The sequence below is a fragment of the Xylocopa sonorina genome, chromosome 9 (genome assembly GCF_050948175.1).
Source record: "Xylocopa sonorina isolate GNS202 chromosome 9, iyXylSono1_principal, whole genome shotgun sequence".
In the NCBI taxonomy this organism is placed as follows: domain Eukaryota; kingdom Metazoa; phylum Arthropoda; class Insecta; order Hymenoptera; family Apidae; genus Xylocopa; species Xylocopa sonorina.
The window spans coordinates 7,567,354-7,587,315 of NC_135201.1; the positions used below are offsets into that span (position 1 = coordinate 7,567,354).

Sequence of the window (19,962 nt, forward strand, 5' to 3'; positions counted from 1 at the left end):
CAGAAATTCTTTATCATCTGAATATCATTCTATCATTCAAATATTGTGTTACTTAAACATGAAGAACCTGTTAACAGAAGCACGCAACGTTCTCTAAGTAGTGCAGATAATCAACGACTTTTCGCCATGTTTAAACAATTCATTATGAAGCCGATAATAAATCTAAGACGCTCGTTAGTATTTCCTTCGCCAGTTTTTCTTTGTTTCACTGAAATATGGACCATACATCGTAGTAATTCATTTCTTCCATGTTTCTTCCTCTCGAAATTTCGCAAAATCGAGACGTCGAGGCCAGCGAAGAAATTTCTAGACAACCAGGGATTGCTTCTAACAGATACCAGGCACTCTGTGACCTCGTCTTGATATACGTCTAATCTGCATGGAGTGACCATCACATGATCGATCGCGTTATGCTCGCACGAATCAAACGATTCAATATATTTAGAAAAATCGTATTCTATAAAAGAAGCAAACATTATCATTCTAATGTTATAGTTACTTAATTACTATCGATATATAAAAATAAAAATTCAATATTGCTAATTATATTATATCAGTTATATACACTGCCTTCATTTTACTTGTGTTATATATTTCCTACTTACTCAAAGTATTTTTTATCACATAATCTGTTGTTAGATAATTAATTGAATCATTACCGATCTTCTATTGATTAGTAAACGATTTAATAAAGATACCATACTTTCCAATAGTCTATTATATACATGAAACAATTAAATAAAAAAGAACCATGTTCATATATTATACTTTCTTCGGAATTTAGTTATTGTGTAGGCCAAAATTCACACACGAGATGTTATCGCTAATTGTAACAACAAAACAACTATGAAACATGGAAACTGTGTCAAATTGAAAATTAAGGAATCGTGGACGATTCATCGAAAGTCAAGCGTCTATAATATTTAAAACAATGGACAATAATTACCCAAGCCTGTTTGGATGAACTTACTTGTCAGCTAACAGGCTTAATTAGCTATTATATCTTCTACATATTTAATTACAAGTTTCTCCATCATTTAACCACTATCTCTCCTGAAATTTCCTACAATAGAAATTAACCCTAATTTATTCCCCCTAACTACCTCAAAAAAATCGTACACGATTCCAATGAACGACGCAATCCGATCGATTCTACAATTTAAAATCAATCGACGTCTCGGATCATTCGAACAGATTGCAGGTAACATAAGAAAATGGAAAGTAGAGAAACGCAATTGGTATTTTGCTATTATGCAGCTTATCGGCTCGTCCGGGAACGTTTATTGGCCTTTTGACCTTAGCTTTCACTCGATTAGGTTCTTCCTTGTTTCACTGCTCGCATACTATAGTCATTTCATTTTTACACGCGTCTTGCATCCATCTATCTCGTGACAAGCTCTCGTGTTCAATGCTTCTAATCGGTTTCCTTAAATGTGTTATCGTTATTGTATATGTATTATATAACGAACTGATATTCTGTAACATTGTATTTGTTAGAACCTGTTATTGTTACTTTGTGGATGAAAATGCTTACACGTAACTTCATTAAAGTTATATTATTTGCATAATTATCTCTGATCGCACTTAACACAACGTGTGACAAATGTTACGTGGTACGACAAGAGAACGATTTATGAATGTGTACATAAAGAGTCAAACCTGTTCTGTTGAGATATACCGTGTAGCACTTAAGATGCTTAAACATTTCAAAGTAGTTTCAATTATGATGATTCGTATAAATAAATCTTAAGTTTCATTTTATCAAATTATTGTACAAATCCAGATTTATCCTCTAGTAACAATTAGTAAGTGTCGATAGTAATTTTCAGATAAATTAGCTTACTTGATATTGAACATTTCTTGTGTCAGTGTAATTTACAAATAATTGGAATTATACACGAAGAAAGAAATTCTATCATACTGTAGGCATACCTATAAATTAATTTAAATTCAAGATTTAAAATATCTTTGCAACAATGTTTGAAATGAAATTGACATTGTTTTGAATTTTGTAATCCAATTGTACAGTAATATTGCATATTACTTGCCTCAAATACAGTTTTTTGTGGGGAGAAAAGGATATTTTTTCTACATTCAACTTTAGACAACAAACGATAACAATGGTAACGGATTTCTCACTAGTCCATTTTTTACTGACCGGGATCGTTCTACTTGATATTTACAAATGAAATGATAACTTAAATGTACTCGTACTTTTAAATATCTTAGCTGAAAGAAATTAATACGAAGTTAATAAAGATCTCTTTGTAGGTTTTTTTAGCCAATTATAGTTTTGTTTCTCATAATTTTACCAAATTTTAAAGAACCACTTCCTTTCAGCGTATACTCTAGCGTCGCGATACGTTCTTGAAAACGTCGTCATTTTGCTTGTACTTTATTTCTTGTATGTGCGCGCCAATTTTAAACAGATGACACAGATAACTATAACAATAAATTGGGATAATAAGAATAGACACATTGTTTTATATTTTAATCACATTTCAATGTAAAAATATTTAAAATTTTTGTAATAATCATTCTATAAATGCATTTAGATAAACTTTCAATAAACAATCCAAAATTACAATGTTATTAAAACCTATTTTCATATAAATCTGTCGGAATAAAAATGACCGTCTTTTTTTAGCATAACATATCCAGACCACTGCAGAAGTTTTGTTCATTGATATTGCACAAAATATAAAAATTTCTATGCCAAGAAATTGCTTGCTCATTTTCCTAACTTCTTAATTGTGTATTAAAAATAGAATGAACAAATCTTTTCCGATGACTCAAGTTCATACAATTTGAAAAAGACTAAATTTAAAAAAGAAGATAAATTTTCGCTTAAGTATTCTCAGTATATTATAATACTGATAAAAATTTCTTTAAAAAAATAAAATTTAATTTAATATTTTGACTGCCGTATCATCCGTATTTAGGTGACAACAAAAATTCTGAACAGGCAATGTTACACTTGCATAGCAGTCAAAGTATTAAACAGTTTAAAAAAATAAAGTAATCCATTTTGTACAGTTAAAAGATTGAACTAGAAAAGAATCAAAAAATATCATTTAAAATCCATATACAATTAATATAATAACATTCGCTAAAAATCAATTTCATATTTGTGCCTGAAATTTCTAAAGGGGGCAAATACCGCATTTTGTGATATACAAAATTGTTATTGCTACAAGTCACAAAAAATAAATTCATCAGAATTTTCAGTAATTTATAGACATATCCTACACGGACGCCAAGTCATTTCATTTTTAATGAATCATTAAAACATCGTAAAACCTTAAGGATCCCTGATTGCTTAAAATTAACATGCTAATTTTCTTTAATATTGCAATTGCTCGATATATATAATGTATGAACAAATAGTAAATACTATATAATTAATTACAAACAAGGTCATTAGATTAAGTTATGCATAATCGAGCAATTGGAAATATTGTGATAAAAATAAAAAATATCTAAATAAATTAATATTTTTCTAACTAGATCAAATGATTTGTTCAAAATGGTCAATTCTGAAAATTTGTGCAAAAATATTTGTAATTCCTTTGCCTATACTTGGTACATATTAAAGACCATTTTGAATAATGTTGAAGGCGGCGCCCAAGGCCCAACTTAACTCGTGTCCATTGATCTTTTTGTAAAGCTGTTAAAAAAGAATAATATTAAGTATATGTTAATTAACATGAAACGTTATATCATTGTCCTAATAATAATGATGATAATGATAATATTATCAACAACAACAATAATAATATACATTCTCCTTAAATATACTCTAATTTTTAAAATATAAATTATATAAACTTACATAGAGTTTTGTAGTAGGTTCCAAACCAAATCCATCGCGAAGTAGAATATAAATAAATGTTAAGTCAAGACAAATGAAAGGTTGATCTGTATTTGGATAATCACAAGCATCCATTGCTTGTTTTAGAAACGCACTTACTTGGATAACTCCACCACAAAAGGGGTCGACTAGACTAACCTAAAGTATTAATAAAAAATAAAACTATAAAATTACTTATAAATGTATTAGAACTTTGTAAATGTTTTTCGTCTATCTATATTAAATTTTTTTATGTATTCTTAGCATACTAGCATCCAAATATTATATTATTGCATTAATAATTTACCTCCGTGGCACGGTCAAAGTAATATGAAAACGCGTAAATTTCATGATCTTTTAAACCTTCAGGTTTATTTTTAATCATGCCAACATACTTTTCAATAATTTTTAAACATTCTGAAAAATTAACGATTGGCTTGTCCACTTCTCCGCCGGCAAAGTTTTGCGTTTTGACCAACTTATGAGTCCCATTCACAGGCCCTTTAACAAGATAATTAAGGCCTCCGTAACTCCATTCACTAGAAACTATTGGATTCACACATTCAGATCGTACTTCTATCGTATCTTTCTTGTTCACGTTATCCAAGTTCATTCCGTGAGTCAATATCTCTTTTCTCGCTGCCATAAGGCCCATACCCAGGTAGCTGTGTGTATAAACACTCATGTTGTGGCTAAAGATATTAACAGAGTATATATGTCCGTCGAGTTTCTTCTCCTGCATAAATTTTAAAAGAAAATTTTTATTCTATCAAAAAATTGTAGCTTTGATGTCTCGTTTAAGTTCTACCTGTTCTGCATTAGGCGAAAATGTCACTTGCGTTGAACCTCCACCAAGATCTAGTGCAGCAACAGTGTTACCGGGATTGTACGCGTTAAATCGTTCCAAAAGAAAATTAACAGTGAACCAAGAGAAAATACCTTCATCAGTTCCATCCATTATAGAAATCGAATTTTTTGCAATCTAGAATACACATACAATTAATGATAAAAACCTCAATTAAAGACTGAAGCAAAAATTTAAGTAGCAAAATAAGCATTTCTTCATTATGTGATCGGATTTGTAAGTATTTTACATTAGATACATTTAATGTTTAAATATGAAATCATTGTTCATAATAACTGAGTGTTGTTTAAACAAAGATGTTAAAGTGTATGCTATATTATATTTCTGCAACTTTTAAACTTTGTGCAAAAAGAAAAATACATTATTCCTTTAATGTGAAATTCATGCAATATACTGATCTATTACATACACCACCTAGTTTCATCTCCAGGAAGAAATATGTGTGCAATCCTACTGAAGAGAATAGAAAAAATATTTTATCACTGATGAATAAATGTTTAAAACAAGGAAACCATAATATAATGAAGACATGAGGATCTTAATAAATATGTGATTCAGAATTAAGTACACACAAAAAGCAATTTTAAATTGACATATTAAATAATTTCATCTGTTTGCTCAACGTGTAATTTATCAAATTAGAATTATATAATATGCCAATTTATAGCTATGTATGCTCTATAGATTCAGAAAGAGGAAACAATGATAATGGAATTAAAGCGAATCACATGCTGAAATCCTTAAAAAATTCAAAAATTAAAGCAAGTTAATTATTTATTCTTAATCCAGAGTAGATGAGTAGATCTATAACAAGGATTTACTAAATTTTAAACATAATGACTACATACTTGAAAACCTGATTCATCAAACATTCTCCGACACTCTTGAAGTATATCTTGAGCTTTGTGATTTGGCAGAAGTCTTAAACCAGCAGTTGCTCTCATGCTGAGAGGTGTGTGCTGCCATTCTGATCGTGGAATAACATCTTTGACCTTGTCCAATAATACTGTTAGAGACTTTGCTCCTTCTTTAGGCTTGTCTGCATAAGCACTAAGGCCCGGTTTCGTTTCTGTATAAAGTTCATCGTCCAAAATTAAATTGCCACCAAGTATCGATTCATGGAAACTGAATGCCAATGCACGACTGCCTGTTGAACCAGCGTCTATCACTACAACGTAAAATGGTTTCTGCAAATTGAAGGAAAAGGCCAATGTATCGATCGCCTTGCTTCCAAGCCGTACTGGCTTTAAGTCATACCTGAAACAAATAAAAAGTAAAATTATTGAAATAACCATCCATAATGTTTGTATGGAAAATATTGGTACCAATTGATTTTATGTAATCAATCATTTCCGTAAAAATTAATATATTTATGGTGTATGAAGGATGGTTTATCTGTCATTTAGAAATTCGCAAAGTCATAAAATGCAATATAAAAATTAGTAACCATCCATATAGAAGCATTCGCATTATAATTATAAAGCAATAAAATCAAATACTTTAATTCATATACTTTTATCTGCTACCACTTAGTACTCTAACATCTCTATGTAATTGATATCATATTTATATCGTGATTTAATAAATGAAGATGATAGATCAATAAATTATCTATGAATAGATGATAATCTATTAGTTATCTAGAATAAAATCAAGATATGAAGCAATATTTTGTGGATCCTTTGTAAGTCATTTTTAATTTATTTCTAAAGATTGTGTGTCACTCAAAATTTCCAGTTTCTGCATAACAAAAAAAAAATATTAGTATGTTAGCTTTAACAAATAAATGAACATTAATAAATAAACAGATAGATTGAGAGTAAGAAAAACATATCGTACGCTATTGCTATGTATCCCAGGAACAGAATTCCCAATGAAGCAACAACAAGGAAGTATCGTTTTCCTGGATGACCCTTCTTAACTCGAACTTTGGAATCTGCTTTAAGATTATCTTCATTTTCAGCTTTTAACTAAAAATACAATACATATTCGTATCATTAAAACCATACTCCTCAACAGTAAAAACATGTAAGGTTCAATGGCAACATTTAGAAAACGACTACCTAATCTAGCTCTACGAAGAGATTAAGAAAAATATTGTTTCAAATACTATAAAAGATCATTTTGTAATGGCAAATGAACTTCAACGATTAGCTAACCTCAAATCTAATAAAATTTCTATCGATTTGACACATGGAACGTGCAATCGATGAATAAAGTTCAAAGAATTTCAGACTTACTTGAATATATTGCATCTAAAATGCAATACCAAGCAATCTGGTATAGACAATGAAAGCAGGTTTTGTTTCTTAACTCGGAGAGATTGTTAAGGAAAATAAAAGCATCACATGTTCTAACGAAACGCGGAAGTTTCAAAATCTTACAGATATACTATACCTGTCAGTTTAATACAGAACTTAAATTTAAACATAAATGAATTGCACAATTTTTATAAAAGTTTCCACTTACAATTTTAAATATATTATCATTCAAGTATTATTTTAATATAAAAGTTTACCTATAAATCTACGAAGGTTATTAACTAATTCAAATATATTTATATTGTTAATAATATGTGTTGTATTATATTTGTATGCTAATCCATTCCTTAAATTAATATATTTCTTTAATTTTAAACGAAATTCTGTAACGTCGTAAGTAAACAACGGAAATAGGAATATATTGTATTGCCAATATAGTAAAATTCCCTTCGAATGTTTAAATTTCAAAATTGTTTACAATTTCAATTTATCATAAATTAAAGTATCATAAAATGAATCAACGATTTGTTAAATGCGTAAAGAAATACAGGTATTACAATTTAGTAGTTTAAACAAATGATAAACGTTTAAAATGCTCGTCACATGTGTAAATATTCAGATTAGTTTAATTTAAATCTTACATAACTAATCTATTGATTATAAACGAGTATTATATCATCTAATCGTACACATTTCGTAAGCACTTAAGGCACAATCATCGGCATTGTACGTCAAACAAATGAAGAACAACATTATATTGGTATATTTCTACTTCAACATTTGAACTTATACAAAAACCATATGCGATGCGAATAACCTAACTATTTAGGTTATACGTTCGTTTTTTTTTTTAAATTTGAATAAAACGATTATTTGTAAGTTGCGTTTGAATCTTAATTTAAATACCCTGCACGAATTTGACCGAGAATGAAAATTTGTGAACCAACCTTTCTACGTCTGACGTCCATGACAGAAATTTTGTCCCGAATAAAATAAAGAATGCGGTAAAAATGGAAAAAAATGTTGCAACTATTACTAATGAGACGCTTTGCGACTATTCGGCCGCTAGCGATACGTTCCTTGACGTGACGATCAGATGACTGTCCTGAAAGATTGCTTAGAATATGTGACAAACAAAATGGCGGTGATAATGGTTCAAGGTTTTAAGTACGCTTCATTTAAAAGAAATAGAATATCGTGAAGGTGAACAAAGAATCCATTGTTATCTACTGCTATTTCAACAACTGATAGAAATATCAATACAGTTGATTGATGCGATCATATGATCTTGGCACAATGGATACGGTTAAACGCTAGTCATGTTCTTTTTTTTGCTACTGTGCATTCAAACATTAATGTAATTAACAGAGAGTGTCACAAGTTTTATACTATTAATCAATGATAATACTAGCACGTATCAATTAATACATCCATACGTTTGAAGTGTTTTAATCCTGTAAACAAGGCAACAAATACTCAATCCCAAAATAAAAGCATTAAATTTGATGAAGCGAACGGAAACGTGAAGCACTAAATGTATCGTACGAAAACAATTAGTTTTATTTTTTAAATAGTTTACTTACATAGAAAATAGTTTCTGTACAAAATAGCACTTAGTTGTTACGTATGCATATGTATTTTTAACCTTGAATTTAAATAATTAGAGCATTTATTATTATACGATATTGCAATCTAAACAACTAACGATTCAACTAAATTAGTTTAATACATAATAGTATTAGAAATAAGACTTTCATTGTAAAAATTAAAATATGTTGTATTTTGTAATTGTAATATAATTGTTGGAAAAAACATATTAATGCTTCACATTTTCTAATTCCTTTCTTAGACAGAATAATCTAATAATTTGTAAACTCTGTTACTTCTGTTAGTATAAGGAACTATGTTATTCAAATGCATGCATATTTTTGTAATTAATCAGTGTATAATCTGTGTAACAATTAAATTTAAGTAAAATTAAAGTATGATGTAATTTCCTCAGTAGCTGGAATTTTCCTTGTATCACATCAAAATTCTTAGAAGATTTTGAACACTTTATTATTGTTATATCATATGTAACGTTATGAATATATTATTATTACTTTTATATAGTTCAAAAAATGGTCATTAATAATGACAGCTGATCATTATTTTTGAATTCAATTTGATTCAAAACGAATTTCGAATGCATTTAGTGCGCGTTCATACAAACGCAATTATAAATTATTTAAATGCAATTATATCATGTTAAATATAAAATTATAACATGATAAAATTGAAAAAAAATTATATACGTATAATATATACAAAAACAATGGGAAAAACTAATTATATACCCTGAAGTAATTTCTAATTGCTTCACTTACAATAACGCAATTTACAAGATCCAATAATAACGAATTATTCCAGGTTTATGATTTTGGCTTAATCAACAATTAATTTGTGACAAAATTTTGCCACATCATACATTTCTATGTATAGTTATATGTAGTTTTCCTGCGGGTACGGTTTTTCGAGAGTCATCGTGAAATTGCATATTAAAAGGCGTAATTATTTCATTTTTTTCATTACTATCATAACAATATCTTTTTGCGTAATTCTACTAAAAAAAATAAATGTATGTAAATATGAAGTATGATTCTACGATTTTTTCAAAAATGAAAATAGAAAAGTAATATATATAAGTAAAATTTTTTAAACAAACAAAATTTGTATTTGTGCTAGGTGTCTATCCTGGAAAGTAAGAGAAAAATATAATGCTTTCTTTTTTGTAAGAAGTTAAGTTTGCAAAATTACCAGTCAGCTGAGCATTTATTAAGGAAAAGTAGAATAAAATGGCTCATATAGAAATTGCTCAACGTAAACCAAACTTTTTGAAAGAAGCTTCCATTCAAATTGCTGCAGGAGGTTCTGCAGGTTTCGTAGAGGCTTGTATAATGCATCCTATGGATCTTATTAAAACACGCTTCCAACTGCAGGTCAAGATGAGATCACCGGATACTCTTTATTATACAGGCACTGTATTGTTAATTTGTACATATCTTCATTTCAATATTACTCTTATAGCTGTTTCACTAATTTCCTTTGGAAACTTGAAAATTTATAAGTACCTTTTAGCTTTCTTTTATATTTTAATATCATTATCACAGGAATTGGTGATTGTATGAAAAAAATGTATAAAAATGAGGGTTTAGGTGCATTTTGGAAAGGTATATTACCACCAATCATTATGGAAACCCCTAAGAGAGCTGTAAAAGTATGTAATCTGAAAAAATTTGCTTACTGTTATTTTCCTTATTGTTTAAGAAGAATAATATATTATTAGTATATCTTTTGCTCAATTCAGTATATCTTTTTTTCAATTTTTTAGTTTTTCTCCTTTGAACAGTATAAGAAGATTTTTAATAGTAATATATCTAAACCAGTGGTATGTATTACATAGTAATTTCAGTTATTCCATTAAATCGTTCAAATAATACTATTTTATACAATAATATTTTTTTTAATAATAATGTCATTGACTTTTAGGCATTTTTTTGTGCTGGATTATTAACAGGTGTAACCGAGGGAATTTTAGTAAATCCATTTGAAGTAGTTAAAGTACAAATGCAATCTAATCGTAAACGCATCAGTGATAGCCCATCGACTATTGCCGTAACCAAACGTATTATATCCGAACAAGGTTTCGGACTTAAAGGTCTTAATAAAGGTTTGTCTGCTACAGTGATGAGAAATGGTATTTTTAACGCTTTCTATTTCGGTATTTACAATTCTACCATTCCACAATTGCATAAGCAGCAAGAGTATGTTCCAGAATTTGTTCTTAAGGTATGAAATATGTTAATGGTTAATAGATTTAGAAACAACTAGTTTCATTTAATTATACCTAGTTACTCAGTAAAACAATACATATACTTGCTACAAATATCAGAGTTGAAAAAATATTACTATCAATCATATTATATATACCTTTTTAGTTTGCTATAGGTTTTATATCTGGGATGGTAGCATCCTGCATGAACATACCTTTTGATGTTGCAAAAAGTCGTATTCAAGGTCCCCAAGGAGAAATTCAATATAAGGGTACCTTACAAACAATTTACTTGGTCTACCACAGAGAAGGGTAAATAAAATATATTAATTTATAATCTATAATTTTGTTTAGCAATTATTTATGTAACTGCTTTTATTTTTATAGTTTATGATTATATTCATTTTAGATTTAGAGCTTTGTATAAAGGATTACTACCAAAAATATTACGATTAGGCCCCGGCGGTGCTATTATGCTTATAGTTTATGACAAAATGAAGGCATACCTCAATTTACAGTTTGGTGACTAACTAAAAAGTCTAAAATATGGTGCAGACTAAATTGTGCATTTTTTATCAACATTACCAAAAATTGTTTAGAAAAATTGTTCCTCAACAAGTGTAATTTGATGGTTCTTTTGAATGTGTGTTTTATGTAAGTAATTCAACCATGTAATAAATTATGTAATTGTCTTTTGTAAAACTTAAAATATTAATAATTAATAAGAATAATTCATACTTAATCGTCCAATACAGAATCCAACCACTTCTCTAAGTCTAATGGCTTTGTAGATGTACTAGGTGTATGTTTTACTTTACAATCTGAAAAAAACATACATTTCAATACCTGAGAGAGAGTTGTTAAAATAAAGAAAATTAAAATTATATACCACTGCTCAGAGAGAGAGGTAAAGATTTCGCTAACACCGAAGAATCATTTACAGGCTTTTGAAGTGACAATAAAAAGTCTAAATCGTCAGTTGAGCCTTCTAGTGAATATTCACTCGAAGATTCTTTGTCGTCATCTTTTGTATCATTAGTAACTGTAGTTTTCAAATTGCTTAACAGTTCCTTATATTTTTCTTTGCCTTGCTCTGCGTTATTATAAATATCTGCTAGCTGGTCATCCTAAGATAGTTAACAACAAATCAATAATACATTTTTGATTAATGCATAAACGCTTATGGTTGAGTTCTTAAACTTACAGTGAAATATTTCTTGTCAATATCAACAGTTTCATTGAATGGAATTGATTCTATTGCTGCAGATAACAGCTTTAAATCAAGCATAAAAAGTTCAGAATATTTGGAAGCATCGACAGTCCAGTCCTTTTCTGATTTGAAGACAAAGTGATCGTCTTCAGAAACTGGAGCATTCAATAGAAATTCAAAGTCCTTTGCATTATTTTCCTCTATATGTATAATATCTTCAAAGTATGGCTCTTCCTTTTTCTCTTTCTTTTCCTCACTTTCTTTCCCTTTTTCCTTTCTTTTCTTATTTCTAAATTTTACGTATACATATATAAAATATAATGCACAATGTCTTATTGTTTAATAAAATAATTATACTGACCTTAATTGATTTCTTTTAGGAGGCATTCTTTCTATTCCTTTTTGTCTAATTTCATTTCAAACCTAACCTATAGTATACCTGTAGAGTAACCTATTGAAACTGTCAACTACGATGTAAAGCAAATTACGATATAGCGTACTTGTGATCATGTGACCACTTCTCATTGGTTCATTTTGGCGGAACTTTAAACTCACTCTCTAATAATATTATTTTTGACAATAAAATTTGATATATATATTTTCTCGAATAAAAGTAACAGAAAACCATTTTCATTTTTTTAACTAATGAAATAAATGTATTACATTACTGTAGAATTAATTACATCTTTATTCATGCATATATGTGTATAAGATATTTTTCTGCAATTGTTTCAAAATTTTTCATGTTAATATAATGTTTTAATATTGTATTTATAAATAGAAAATATTGTAAATAACAACGCGTATATTTGTAAAATAATAATTGTTAATCAATGTCCATCAATAATAAATGTTGATGAATATAATTTAACAGAGTAGCGTAACAATAATAAATTGTCTATAACCAAAATTTACCATTCAAAATTTATTCCTCCTTAGGAGACAAAATACTAGAACTGATGTCACTCAATAAAGAAGATGGTACTTGTTCAAAATTTTTTACTGATTCCTCTTCCTCAACTTTTGGAATATCGTTCATCTTTTCTGCTTTAATATCTTCTTTTTCTTTAATGGGCTCAATCAGTCCCAAACATCCCATAGTATATGTGCAATTAATATTGTCAATCTATTGAACATAATTAAATTATTAAAATTATTCTTTATTATGTTAGATGTGTAAAATACACACCTCTGATGCCGTATAATCTATGGCACTGGTAATGGTTTCAGTTTGCAATATTTCTAGGAGAGTTTTGAGCATCTTTGGTCCCATACATCCAAGACATTGTTTATTATTATAAGCTTCTTTTGCAACCTACAGAAATAATTTCAAATTATTACAACTATCACTAGTCGGCTGTTGACCTATAATAAAAATTACTTATCCATCGTACTAACTCTGTGCGCTTATAAAAAATGTTTTGAAGTTTCATTTAAAAATATAATAAAAAATTACTTGCAAGGCCTCGTCAAGGAAAGTACTGGCATCATTTAAAATACTTGTTAGTACTTTTAACTGCTTCTCTTGTTTGTGAACTGTTTCGACCAATTGTCGATTTTCTTCTCTAGCCACCAAAACATTCTGTTCATATTGTTTAATCTCCTTATTCAATTTTTCGTCTTTTTCTTTGACAATGTCTTCCAAAGTCATTTGCAATCCCCTGAGGCGAGTATTGGTCCTCTCTATTTCTCCATAGTACGTTAACAATGATTGGAATTCCTATGGAATTTGTTTAATATTTACTTTCTATTATCCGATATGCTTGATAATATATTTTTTAAGGAATTATATACAACACTTGAACAATTTGTTGAATAGCGTCTCTTTGCTTTAACGTCTTATTCAACGTTATGTCAGATTCGGCTTCGAACAATTCGCATTTCAGTTTCAATGTTTGTTCATTCTTTTTGCGTTCGGTGTTGATGATCTCCAGTTCCCTGTTGGTTTTCAACAACTTATCAAGGTCCCGATTCAACGCCACATTTTCACGAATAGCACGATTCATCACATCCGTTATTCGCAAAGTGACTGCTTTTAGAAGCTTTTCCGACAAAATTTGCAAATGTTCTTTCATCTCCTTTTGCAACCTAAAGGTTCACAGTTAATTATAGTTAAATATAAAATACTATAAAATTCCGAACGTTTAAATATGAGTAATATAATTGAACTAATTCATTTATCGCAAATAATTTAATACTAAACTGTAAAAAAGCAGTGCATTTCTTAAATATAGTTTTATATTTCCGTCGAAGTAGACGTACATCGCTTTTCCAACTATTACGGACTTTTCAGCTTCGTAAAGTTCTTCCTTATGTCGCTTCTCCTGTTCTTCGATTTCCTTCTCCTGTTTCTCAAATTTTTGCATTAAGTCAAGTCGAGCTAATCGCCAATCTTCCAGTGCATTTAATTTCCCAGCTAATCAAAAAAGGTATTTAAATAATGATAAATAAATTACTACAATGTTTATTAAAAAGAAATGAATATCGTATACCAGCTAATTTAACTTCTGCACTCAAATTGCTTTCCATTGTACGGAACTCCAGTCTCATCGCTTCTTCTTTCTTCTTGTAAGCTGCCAGTTCATCTTTTCGTAATTCCTCTAAAGCAGAGAGCTTCTCGGAAAGTTCCTTCGACTCATCGATTTTCTCTTCCAAACTTCTTTTCAAATAAGCAATCACATCCGAGCGATCCTCTTCCAATTGCCGGAACTTTTCTTTCGTAAATTCAGCTTCTTCTTCCAACTCTTCATTTCGACTCCTTAATCTAATTTTTAATTATGTTAGTCCAAAAATTTGATAAAACGCATATTGTTTCATTTTGATTATACAAAACATTGTTATTAATTGTAAATTTTGTAATATTTTTTTTAACCACCTTGTGCAATTTGAACAACGTATCTAACATTAAAGAACTTGCAAAGTAAGTTCTCGATTAATCGAAATTTTACTGCATTTGTTTTTTGTTTATTTATACCACATATATGCATGTGGGTAAAGAAATTTATTTACCGTGCCAACTGTCTATTTTTGTCCAAAATCTCTTGCTCATAAGAGAGGGTTTCCCTTTCGTCCATGCATTTCTTTTTCACCTTTTTCCGTTTACCTTTGCCTTTCTTCTTTCTGGCCCGTTGCATTTTTATCAGCTATATTTTATATTTACGAACAATTTGAATCTCTCATATCACATTAACGAACAATACGTTAAATCGTGTCCTGTTAAATCGATAATTTAATGATTCCACGGTAACGAAAAGGACTTGACAATCTTTCTTATTAACATATTATATTATTGTACTACCTATTGAAACATGAAACTTAAGAACACGTACATTATTGCTATATGTGATATTAATATTTAAGAACTGTTATTGAAAAATATATATTAATATATAATAATACATAATACTTTCTTAACGCTGTAATCGGCGAAGCATTGTTTGTACATTAATATATAAAATATGTATCTTTATACAGATATTCGCAATTTCATCCAAGGAACAATATTCAAAACAGTATATACTCGCAAATATTTAAAGTAATTAAGTTTATGAGCTATGTCGAACTGAAATATTCTATATAAATTTATTCTAACAAACCTTAAAGATTTTTATACATTCTCGTAGAAATATATTTTTTAAAAACTTACCTGTTATGATTAATGTTACAATTAATGTTACGAAACTTAAACGATTCTACTTTTCACTTTAAACGTTGCGCTTCATTCGCAAGCATTTATACCTCTTTTTCGTAATTTTATATTGTTACATCTTTATATTTTTTTCGAAATATGTATATATATATATATATATAAATTTATTAAGAGATAGTAAGCATTAAAGTGTACTGCAAATTATAAAATATTTTATAATAACTAAAAACTATTAAAAAAAACAGTCTATTGAAAGGAAATAAATAACGAATGCCTAAAGTTTGAAACAGTTCAAATTCATAGAGTTATGAATAATTGCAGTTTTATAATGCGGCGTTCAATGATTTCATAATCGTACGTACAGAAGACAAAAAAACAGCATGTTTCTGAAACAGAAAGCTAAGAATTCATGAACATAATACAACATAACGAAGCAATTTTAGGATTGCACCCAGACGAATGTAATATAACGTATAGTACAACATGCAATTAAACGTGAACATTGTATCGGATATCGTCTTACATGCGTCTGAATGCATCCTAGGTATAAACAAAATAAATACAAATGGATTTTACAGAAATTGAAACACACTCACACACGGCGAAATCTTGAAGTACAAAATGTTCACGACTTCCATAGAAACGAATCGATGCGATTTTGTGCAAACAAGGTGGTTCAATAAAAACAACATATCAGTATGCACGCAAGTGCATATATTTACGAACCATCAGTAACAAATTTCATTCGATCTAAAAAGAAAAAGAGGAAAAGAGTCAAACAAAAGAAAAATATTAAAGAACTAGTTGACTCTAGGCTGAGGTGGTGGTTGTGGCCTGCGGAAGTAAATTATTAAACTGAGCATGCCAGTGAGCAGTCCGATAAGGTACAGGTCCCAGTTCTGGCCTAACAGCTGGTCCCATTTATTTAAATGGTCAACGAGGCTAAACTCTTGCAGGTAATCCAGCCCAAAAAGGAACGAAAGTTTAATGAGGGCCAAGGCCACAGGAATTCTTGCATCTGGACTAGCTTCAGCTGCAAGATCATAGCATCGTTTCGCTAGATGTCGATCTTTTGCTAGTCCCAAGCCACGTTCGTGCATATATCCTAGGTTAAACATTGCTTGCGCGTTGTGTTGTTGCTCAGAGGCTGATCGATAGTGACTAGCCGCAGCCTCGTAATCGACTTTTGTTCCCCGACCGTAATAATGAGCATCCCCTAATTTCACCTATTTAATTACATAAATGTTCATTTAAATACATTTTTCCCTTTTAAAATTAATTATTTAGAGACGACTAATAAACATACCTGAGCCGCAGAATATCCTTGAGCTGCAGCTCTGGCCCATAAGGCGAGTGCCCTAACTAATCCCTCCTCTTCTGATAATATCGTAGTCTCTCCTTTATCCAGTATAAAGGCAGCATTACTCTGCGCAACCTCGTAACCCATCTCCGCAAGGAGAGCATAATTGACAAAAGCCTCGTTTATTCTTCCTTCTCTATAATCTGTGTGAGCAACCATAAGTTGGTCACTCCATTTACCTCTCTCAGCGACATTTTTTAAAAGTTCTACAGCTGTGGGACAACTGCGCATCATTCCTGTACCAGTGGCATGCATTTGTGCTAAGTTGTAGAATGCTAATACGTGACCAGACTGGCTAGCCAAATTGAAGTATTTGTTGGCTAACCTGTAATCACGTCTTACTCCTGTACCACCTATTGTACGATTGAATTATTAGTACAAAAAAATCTCAAAAGAAGTTATTAGCTTGAGCTAATTTTTAAGAACTTACTAAAATACATATTGCCAAGCTGAAGCTGTCCATCGACCCATCCTTGCTCTGCAGCTTGGCTGAAATACTGAAGCGCCTTGGCAGTATCCCTTTCAACTCCTCTTCCATAAAGATACATAAGACCTAAACCACTTTGCCCAACAGGGTTACCGAGCTCGGCAGCTTTTTTGAAGTACTTATATGCCGTTTCATTATCTTGCTTTACTATGTCACTTCCTTCTAAGTAAATCTGTATAGAAAGATAATATGTATTATTAAATATAACTATAAATTAAGTAATATAAACTGTTGAACAGTAGGATGATTACGAATTACAATAGAGCCATGATTATTTGAACTATATAATAAATAATTTATATAGAAACGTGATGTATATCACCTTTCCTAGAAAAGCCATAGCAAGAGGATTCCCAGCATCAGCGGCATGTTGAAAATATTGCAACGCCCTTTCATGATCTAGTGGTACGCCTCTCCCACCCTGATAATGTAACTGCCCTAATCCCACTTGAGCTTGTATGTCACCCTTCTTTGCTAACAATTGGTAGTATTCTATTAAGTCTTGATCAAAGATCCCCGAGCTGTACGCTGGATTCTCTTGTTCGTCCAAAAGTCTAACTCTCTGTACAACAGGTCCCCCACTTAAAGACACCTCTTCCGCGACTTTATTAGCCACCTTGCGATAAAAGTCTAGAGCTCTCTCGCATGAAGCTGGTGTTGTAATTCCAGCCCAATAACGATAACCTAATGCCATTTGTGCACGAGTATCTCCACCAAGAGCTGCTGCTGTATAATGAAGAAGTGCCTTTGCCTGTGAAGCATTTACTCCACCTAATCCTGTTGCATACAAAAAGCCCATACCCTGGAAATTATTTATACATATTGTTTTACATAAATTACCATAATCATTTAGTAGTACCCTCAAATGATTATAAAAATTTGGTACTATAATAATGAAATACGAACTTAAAATAAATCTTTGTAGGCATACTATATATTATTCAAGTAACTTATATATGTACCATATGAGCGGATGGTAGGCCTACTTCAGCGAGTTCTTTAAATATCCCATATGCTGCTGGAATGTCTTGGCCAGAAGAAGCTGAACCATACTGAGTTCCTAAGAGTTGAGCCCATGCCAACATCGACCAAGCTTCACGGTGTCCAAGAATTGCTGCAGATGTTAATAATTTGTAAGCCTCTTCTTTATTTGACCGCGTAGCATTCAGGAGACTCTGCGCTTTCCTAAATATTTGCTCCGCTGTAAATTTTTTGCAAATTTATTTCGTTTTACAATTTTTACTTGACAGTTGTTTTTTTAAAAGAAATTATTAATATGCCATAAAGGTTTAATTAATTTTTACTAAAATACCTTCTCGTTGCGCCGGAGTAAGGGGTTCCCCTACCACTTCACTAAGCCATTCAAGTTGCCTTTCACTCCATCCTTTGATATCCTCTTCCTCAATTTTTAAATTACTATTTGGTACATCTAAATTCTTAGTCTGAGCTATCATTGCTTTCATCCAAACATTCCTCATTGCAGGACTTTCTTCCTTTGGTTTTGGTTCATTTTCTACCTTTTCTTTCCTCTTTGTGATTTTATCATTTGGATATGGTTCTGAAGCTGGTACTATCTTCAGGATTGTGTCATGCAAAGCTTTAAGCTCTTGCAAATGTTCAAATGCATTCTCTTCTAAACTTACATCCTCTTCTGCTTCCTCGTCAGAAGTATCTGAACGTTTTTTGGAAACTTCAGGTTCAGAAGCAACAGACATCACCAACAAAAGTATAATCAACTCTTTTCTTAGCTTCATTTTGTCGATTGTATTTTGATTGTACTTTCGTTAATCAGCTGACCTTAATGTAAGTGAAAAATAATAATTATTCTGTTTAGAAAGGTTTAAAAAAAAGTTTGATGACATTAAATTATTTTTAATAATAAAATCACACACAATGAGAATATATATGTGAACAATTGTATACAAATCTTCCATATATAAAGGTCAAAAGAGATATTAGATTATAAAAATTTATATAGTGAACTTAAGTTTTATTATTAAAATGAAAATGATCATTTCATGAGTGTGACCAAGAAGAAACGTTAAAATACGTTTGACACAAACATTATCTGTACTTTGATAATTGCAAAAAAAAAATGTTACTTTGTTTTGGTATGTAACCTAGATATCGGCACGCACTATGTAAAAAGATGAAGTCAAAATAAAATAAATATATTGGGAGCCTTACTTTCAGTTCGAACAGCTGGATAAAAACATTCTTGAATTCATCTCAGGATACTTTTCCGGAGAATTCAGCTTTTCGTGACAGAAAGACAAAGTTACGTCATTGAGACACGTCAACGCACATCTTTGGTTATCGCTCAAATAATTTAGCGCGGTTATTTGCGAAAATGTTATCCACTCATGCTAAACAGACGATATTTAAATTAACAGTAATTATTAACCGTGAATGTTATGTCCTACGTTTAACAATCGATGGATCAGCTGTTTCGTGATTGCTTTGAAAAAT

At 30.4% G+C, this 19,962-nt stretch overlaps 5 protein-coding genes across 7 annotated transcripts; 1 reads left to right on the top strand and 4 right to left on the bottom strand.

Moving 5' to 3' along the window:
- Nucleotides 1-3,555: 3,555 nt before the first annotated feature.
- LOC143427290 (ectonucleoside triphosphate diphosphohydrolase 5-like) lies at nucleotides 3,556-8,050 on the bottom strand. Of its 3 annotated transcripts, XM_076901264.1 has the most exons (7): nucleotides 7,924-8,050; nucleotides 6,555-6,685; nucleotides 5,564-5,972; nucleotides 4,659-4,832; nucleotides 4,158-4,586; nucleotides 3,833-4,009; nucleotides 3,556-3,667 (listed from the first exon to the last, which is right to left on the bottom strand). In XM_076901264.1, the coding sequence occupies exons 1-7, from the start codon at nucleotides 7,942-7,944 to the stop codon at nucleotides 3,590-3,592; spliced, it is 1,419 nt and encodes a 472-aa protein (XP_076757379.1). In that variant the 5' UTR covers nucleotides 7,945-8,050; the 3' UTR covers nucleotides 3,556-3,589. The 3 variants fall into 3 exon arrangements, with proteins under 3 accessions (XP_076757379.1, XP_076757380.1, XP_076757381.1); XM_076901265.1 differs by lacking the exons at nucleotides 6,555-6,685; nucleotides 7,924-8,050 and adding an exon at nucleotides 5,125-5,168 and having other exon boundaries at nucleotides 5,564-5,704; XM_076901266.1 differs by lacking the exons at nucleotides 6,555-6,685; nucleotides 7,924-8,050 and adding an exon at nucleotides 5,125-5,165 and having other exon boundaries at nucleotides 5,564-5,700.
- A 58-nt stretch (nucleotides 8,051-8,108) lies between these two features.
- Nucleotides 8,109-11,486, top strand: LOC143427291 (mitochondrial 2-oxodicarboxylate carrier). The gene is made up of 7 exons (XM_076901268.1): nucleotides 8,109-8,333; nucleotides 9,701-9,991; nucleotides 10,126-10,232; nucleotides 10,347-10,403; nucleotides 10,505-10,804; nucleotides 10,954-11,099; nucleotides 11,197-11,486. The coding sequence occupies exons 2-7, from the start codon at nucleotides 9,811-9,813 to the stop codon at nucleotides 11,315-11,317; spliced, it is 912 nt and encodes a 303-aa protein (XP_076757383.1). The 5' UTR covers nucleotides 8,109-8,333; nucleotides 9,701-9,810; the 3' UTR covers nucleotides 11,318-11,486.
- Nucleotides 10,917-12,427, bottom strand: LOC143427292 (uncharacterized). Its single transcript, XM_076901269.1, has 5 exons — nucleotides 12,359-12,427; nucleotides 11,992-12,286; nucleotides 11,677-11,914; nucleotides 11,526-11,608; nucleotides 10,917-11,063 (listed from the first exon to the last, which is right to left on the bottom strand). The coding sequence occupies exons 1-4, from the start codon at nucleotides 12,382-12,384 to the stop codon at nucleotides 11,526-11,528; spliced, it is 642 nt and encodes a 213-aa protein (XP_076757384.1). The 5' UTR covers nucleotides 12,385-12,427; the 3' UTR covers nucleotides 10,917-11,063.
- A 358-nt stretch (nucleotides 12,428-12,785) lies between these two features.
- Nucleotides 12,786-15,649, bottom strand: LOC143427289 (cilia- and flagella-associated protein 157). Its single transcript, XM_076901263.1, has 7 exons — nucleotides 15,007-15,649; nucleotides 14,490-14,761; nucleotides 14,260-14,413; nucleotides 13,797-14,085; nucleotides 13,454-13,717; nucleotides 13,187-13,312; nucleotides 12,786-13,123 (listed from the first exon to the last, which is right to left on the bottom strand). Exons 1-7 carry the CDS (start codon nucleotides 15,129-15,131, stop codon nucleotides 12,923-12,925), a joined length of 1,431 nt encoding a protein of 476 aa, XP_076757378.1. The 5' UTR covers nucleotides 15,132-15,649; the 3' UTR covers nucleotides 12,786-12,922.
- Nucleotides 15,650-16,339: 690 nt separating this feature from the next.
- On the bottom strand, nucleotides 16,340-19,959 carry Hrd3 (HMG-coA reductase degradation 3). Its single transcript, XM_076901262.1, has 7 exons — nucleotides 19,681-19,959; nucleotides 18,806-19,290; nucleotides 18,456-18,694; nucleotides 17,816-18,295; nucleotides 17,437-17,665; nucleotides 16,953-17,359; nucleotides 16,340-16,872 (listed from the first exon to the last, which is right to left on the bottom strand). The coding sequence occupies exons 2-7, from the start codon at nucleotides 19,245-19,247 to the stop codon at nucleotides 16,447-16,449; spliced, it is 2,223 nt and encodes a 740-aa protein (XP_076757377.1). The 5' UTR covers nucleotides 19,248-19,290; nucleotides 19,681-19,959; the 3' UTR covers nucleotides 16,340-16,446.
- Between the last annotated feature and the right edge of the window lie 3 nt (nucleotides 19,960-19,962).

Coding starts and splice junctions, on each gene's coding strand:
- LOC143427290 (XM_076901264.1), bottom strand. CDS start 7,944: ATGGACGTCAGACGTAGAAAG. Junction 5,973..6,554: donor CTGGGATACATAGCAATAGC/GTACGATATGTT, acceptor TATTTGTTTCAG/GTATGACTTAAAGCCAGTAC. Junction 4,010..4,157: donor ACTTTGACCGTGCCACGGAG/GTAAATTATTAA, acceptor TTAATACTTTAG/GTTAGTCTAGTCGACCCCTT.
- LOC143427291 (XM_076901268.1), top strand. CDS start 9,811: ATGGCTCATATAGAAATTGCTCAACGTAAACCAAACTTTTTGAAAGAA. Junction 10,404..10,504: donor GTAATATATCTAAACCAGTG/GTATGTATTACA, acceptor ATTGACTTTTAG/GCATTTTTTTGTGCTGGATT. Junction 11,100..11,196: donor TTGGTCTACCACAGAGAAGG/GTAAATAAAATA, acceptor TATTCATTTTAG/ATTTAGAGCTTTGTATAAAG.
- LOC143427292 (XM_076901269.1), bottom strand. CDS start 12,384: ATGCCTCCTAAAAGAAATCAATTAAG. Junction 12,287..12,358: donor CCTAAAAGAAATCAATTAAG/GTCAGTATAATT, acceptor CGTAAAATTTAG/AAATAAGAAAAGAAAGGAAA. Junction 11,609..11,676: donor ACCTCTCTCTCTGAGCAGTG/GTATATAATTTT, acceptor TGTTTTTTTCAG/ATTGTAAAGTAAAACATACA.
- LOC143427289 (XM_076901263.1), bottom strand. CDS start 15,131: ATGCAACGGGCCAGAAAGAAGAAAGGCAAAGGTAAACGGAAAAAGGTG. Junction 14,762..15,006: donor AAAAATAGACAGTTGGCACG/GTAAATAAATTT, acceptor ATTAAAAATTAG/ATTAAGGAGTCGAAATGAAG. Junction 13,124..13,186: donor TAGATTATACGGCATCAGAG/GTGTGTATTTTA, acceptor TATGTTCAATAG/ATTGACAATATTAATTGCAC.
- Hrd3 (XM_076901262.1), bottom strand. CDS start 19,247: ATGAAGCTAAGAAAAGAGTTGATTATACTTTTGTTGGTGATGTCTGTT. Junction 17,360..17,436: donor GCTTGGCAATATGTATTTTA/GTAAGTTCTTAA, acceptor ATCGTACAATAG/GTGGTACAGGAGTAAGACGT. Junction 16,873..16,952: donor AAGGATATTCTGCGGCTCAG/GTATGTTTATTA, acceptor GTAATTAAATAG/GTGAAATTAGGGGATGCTCA.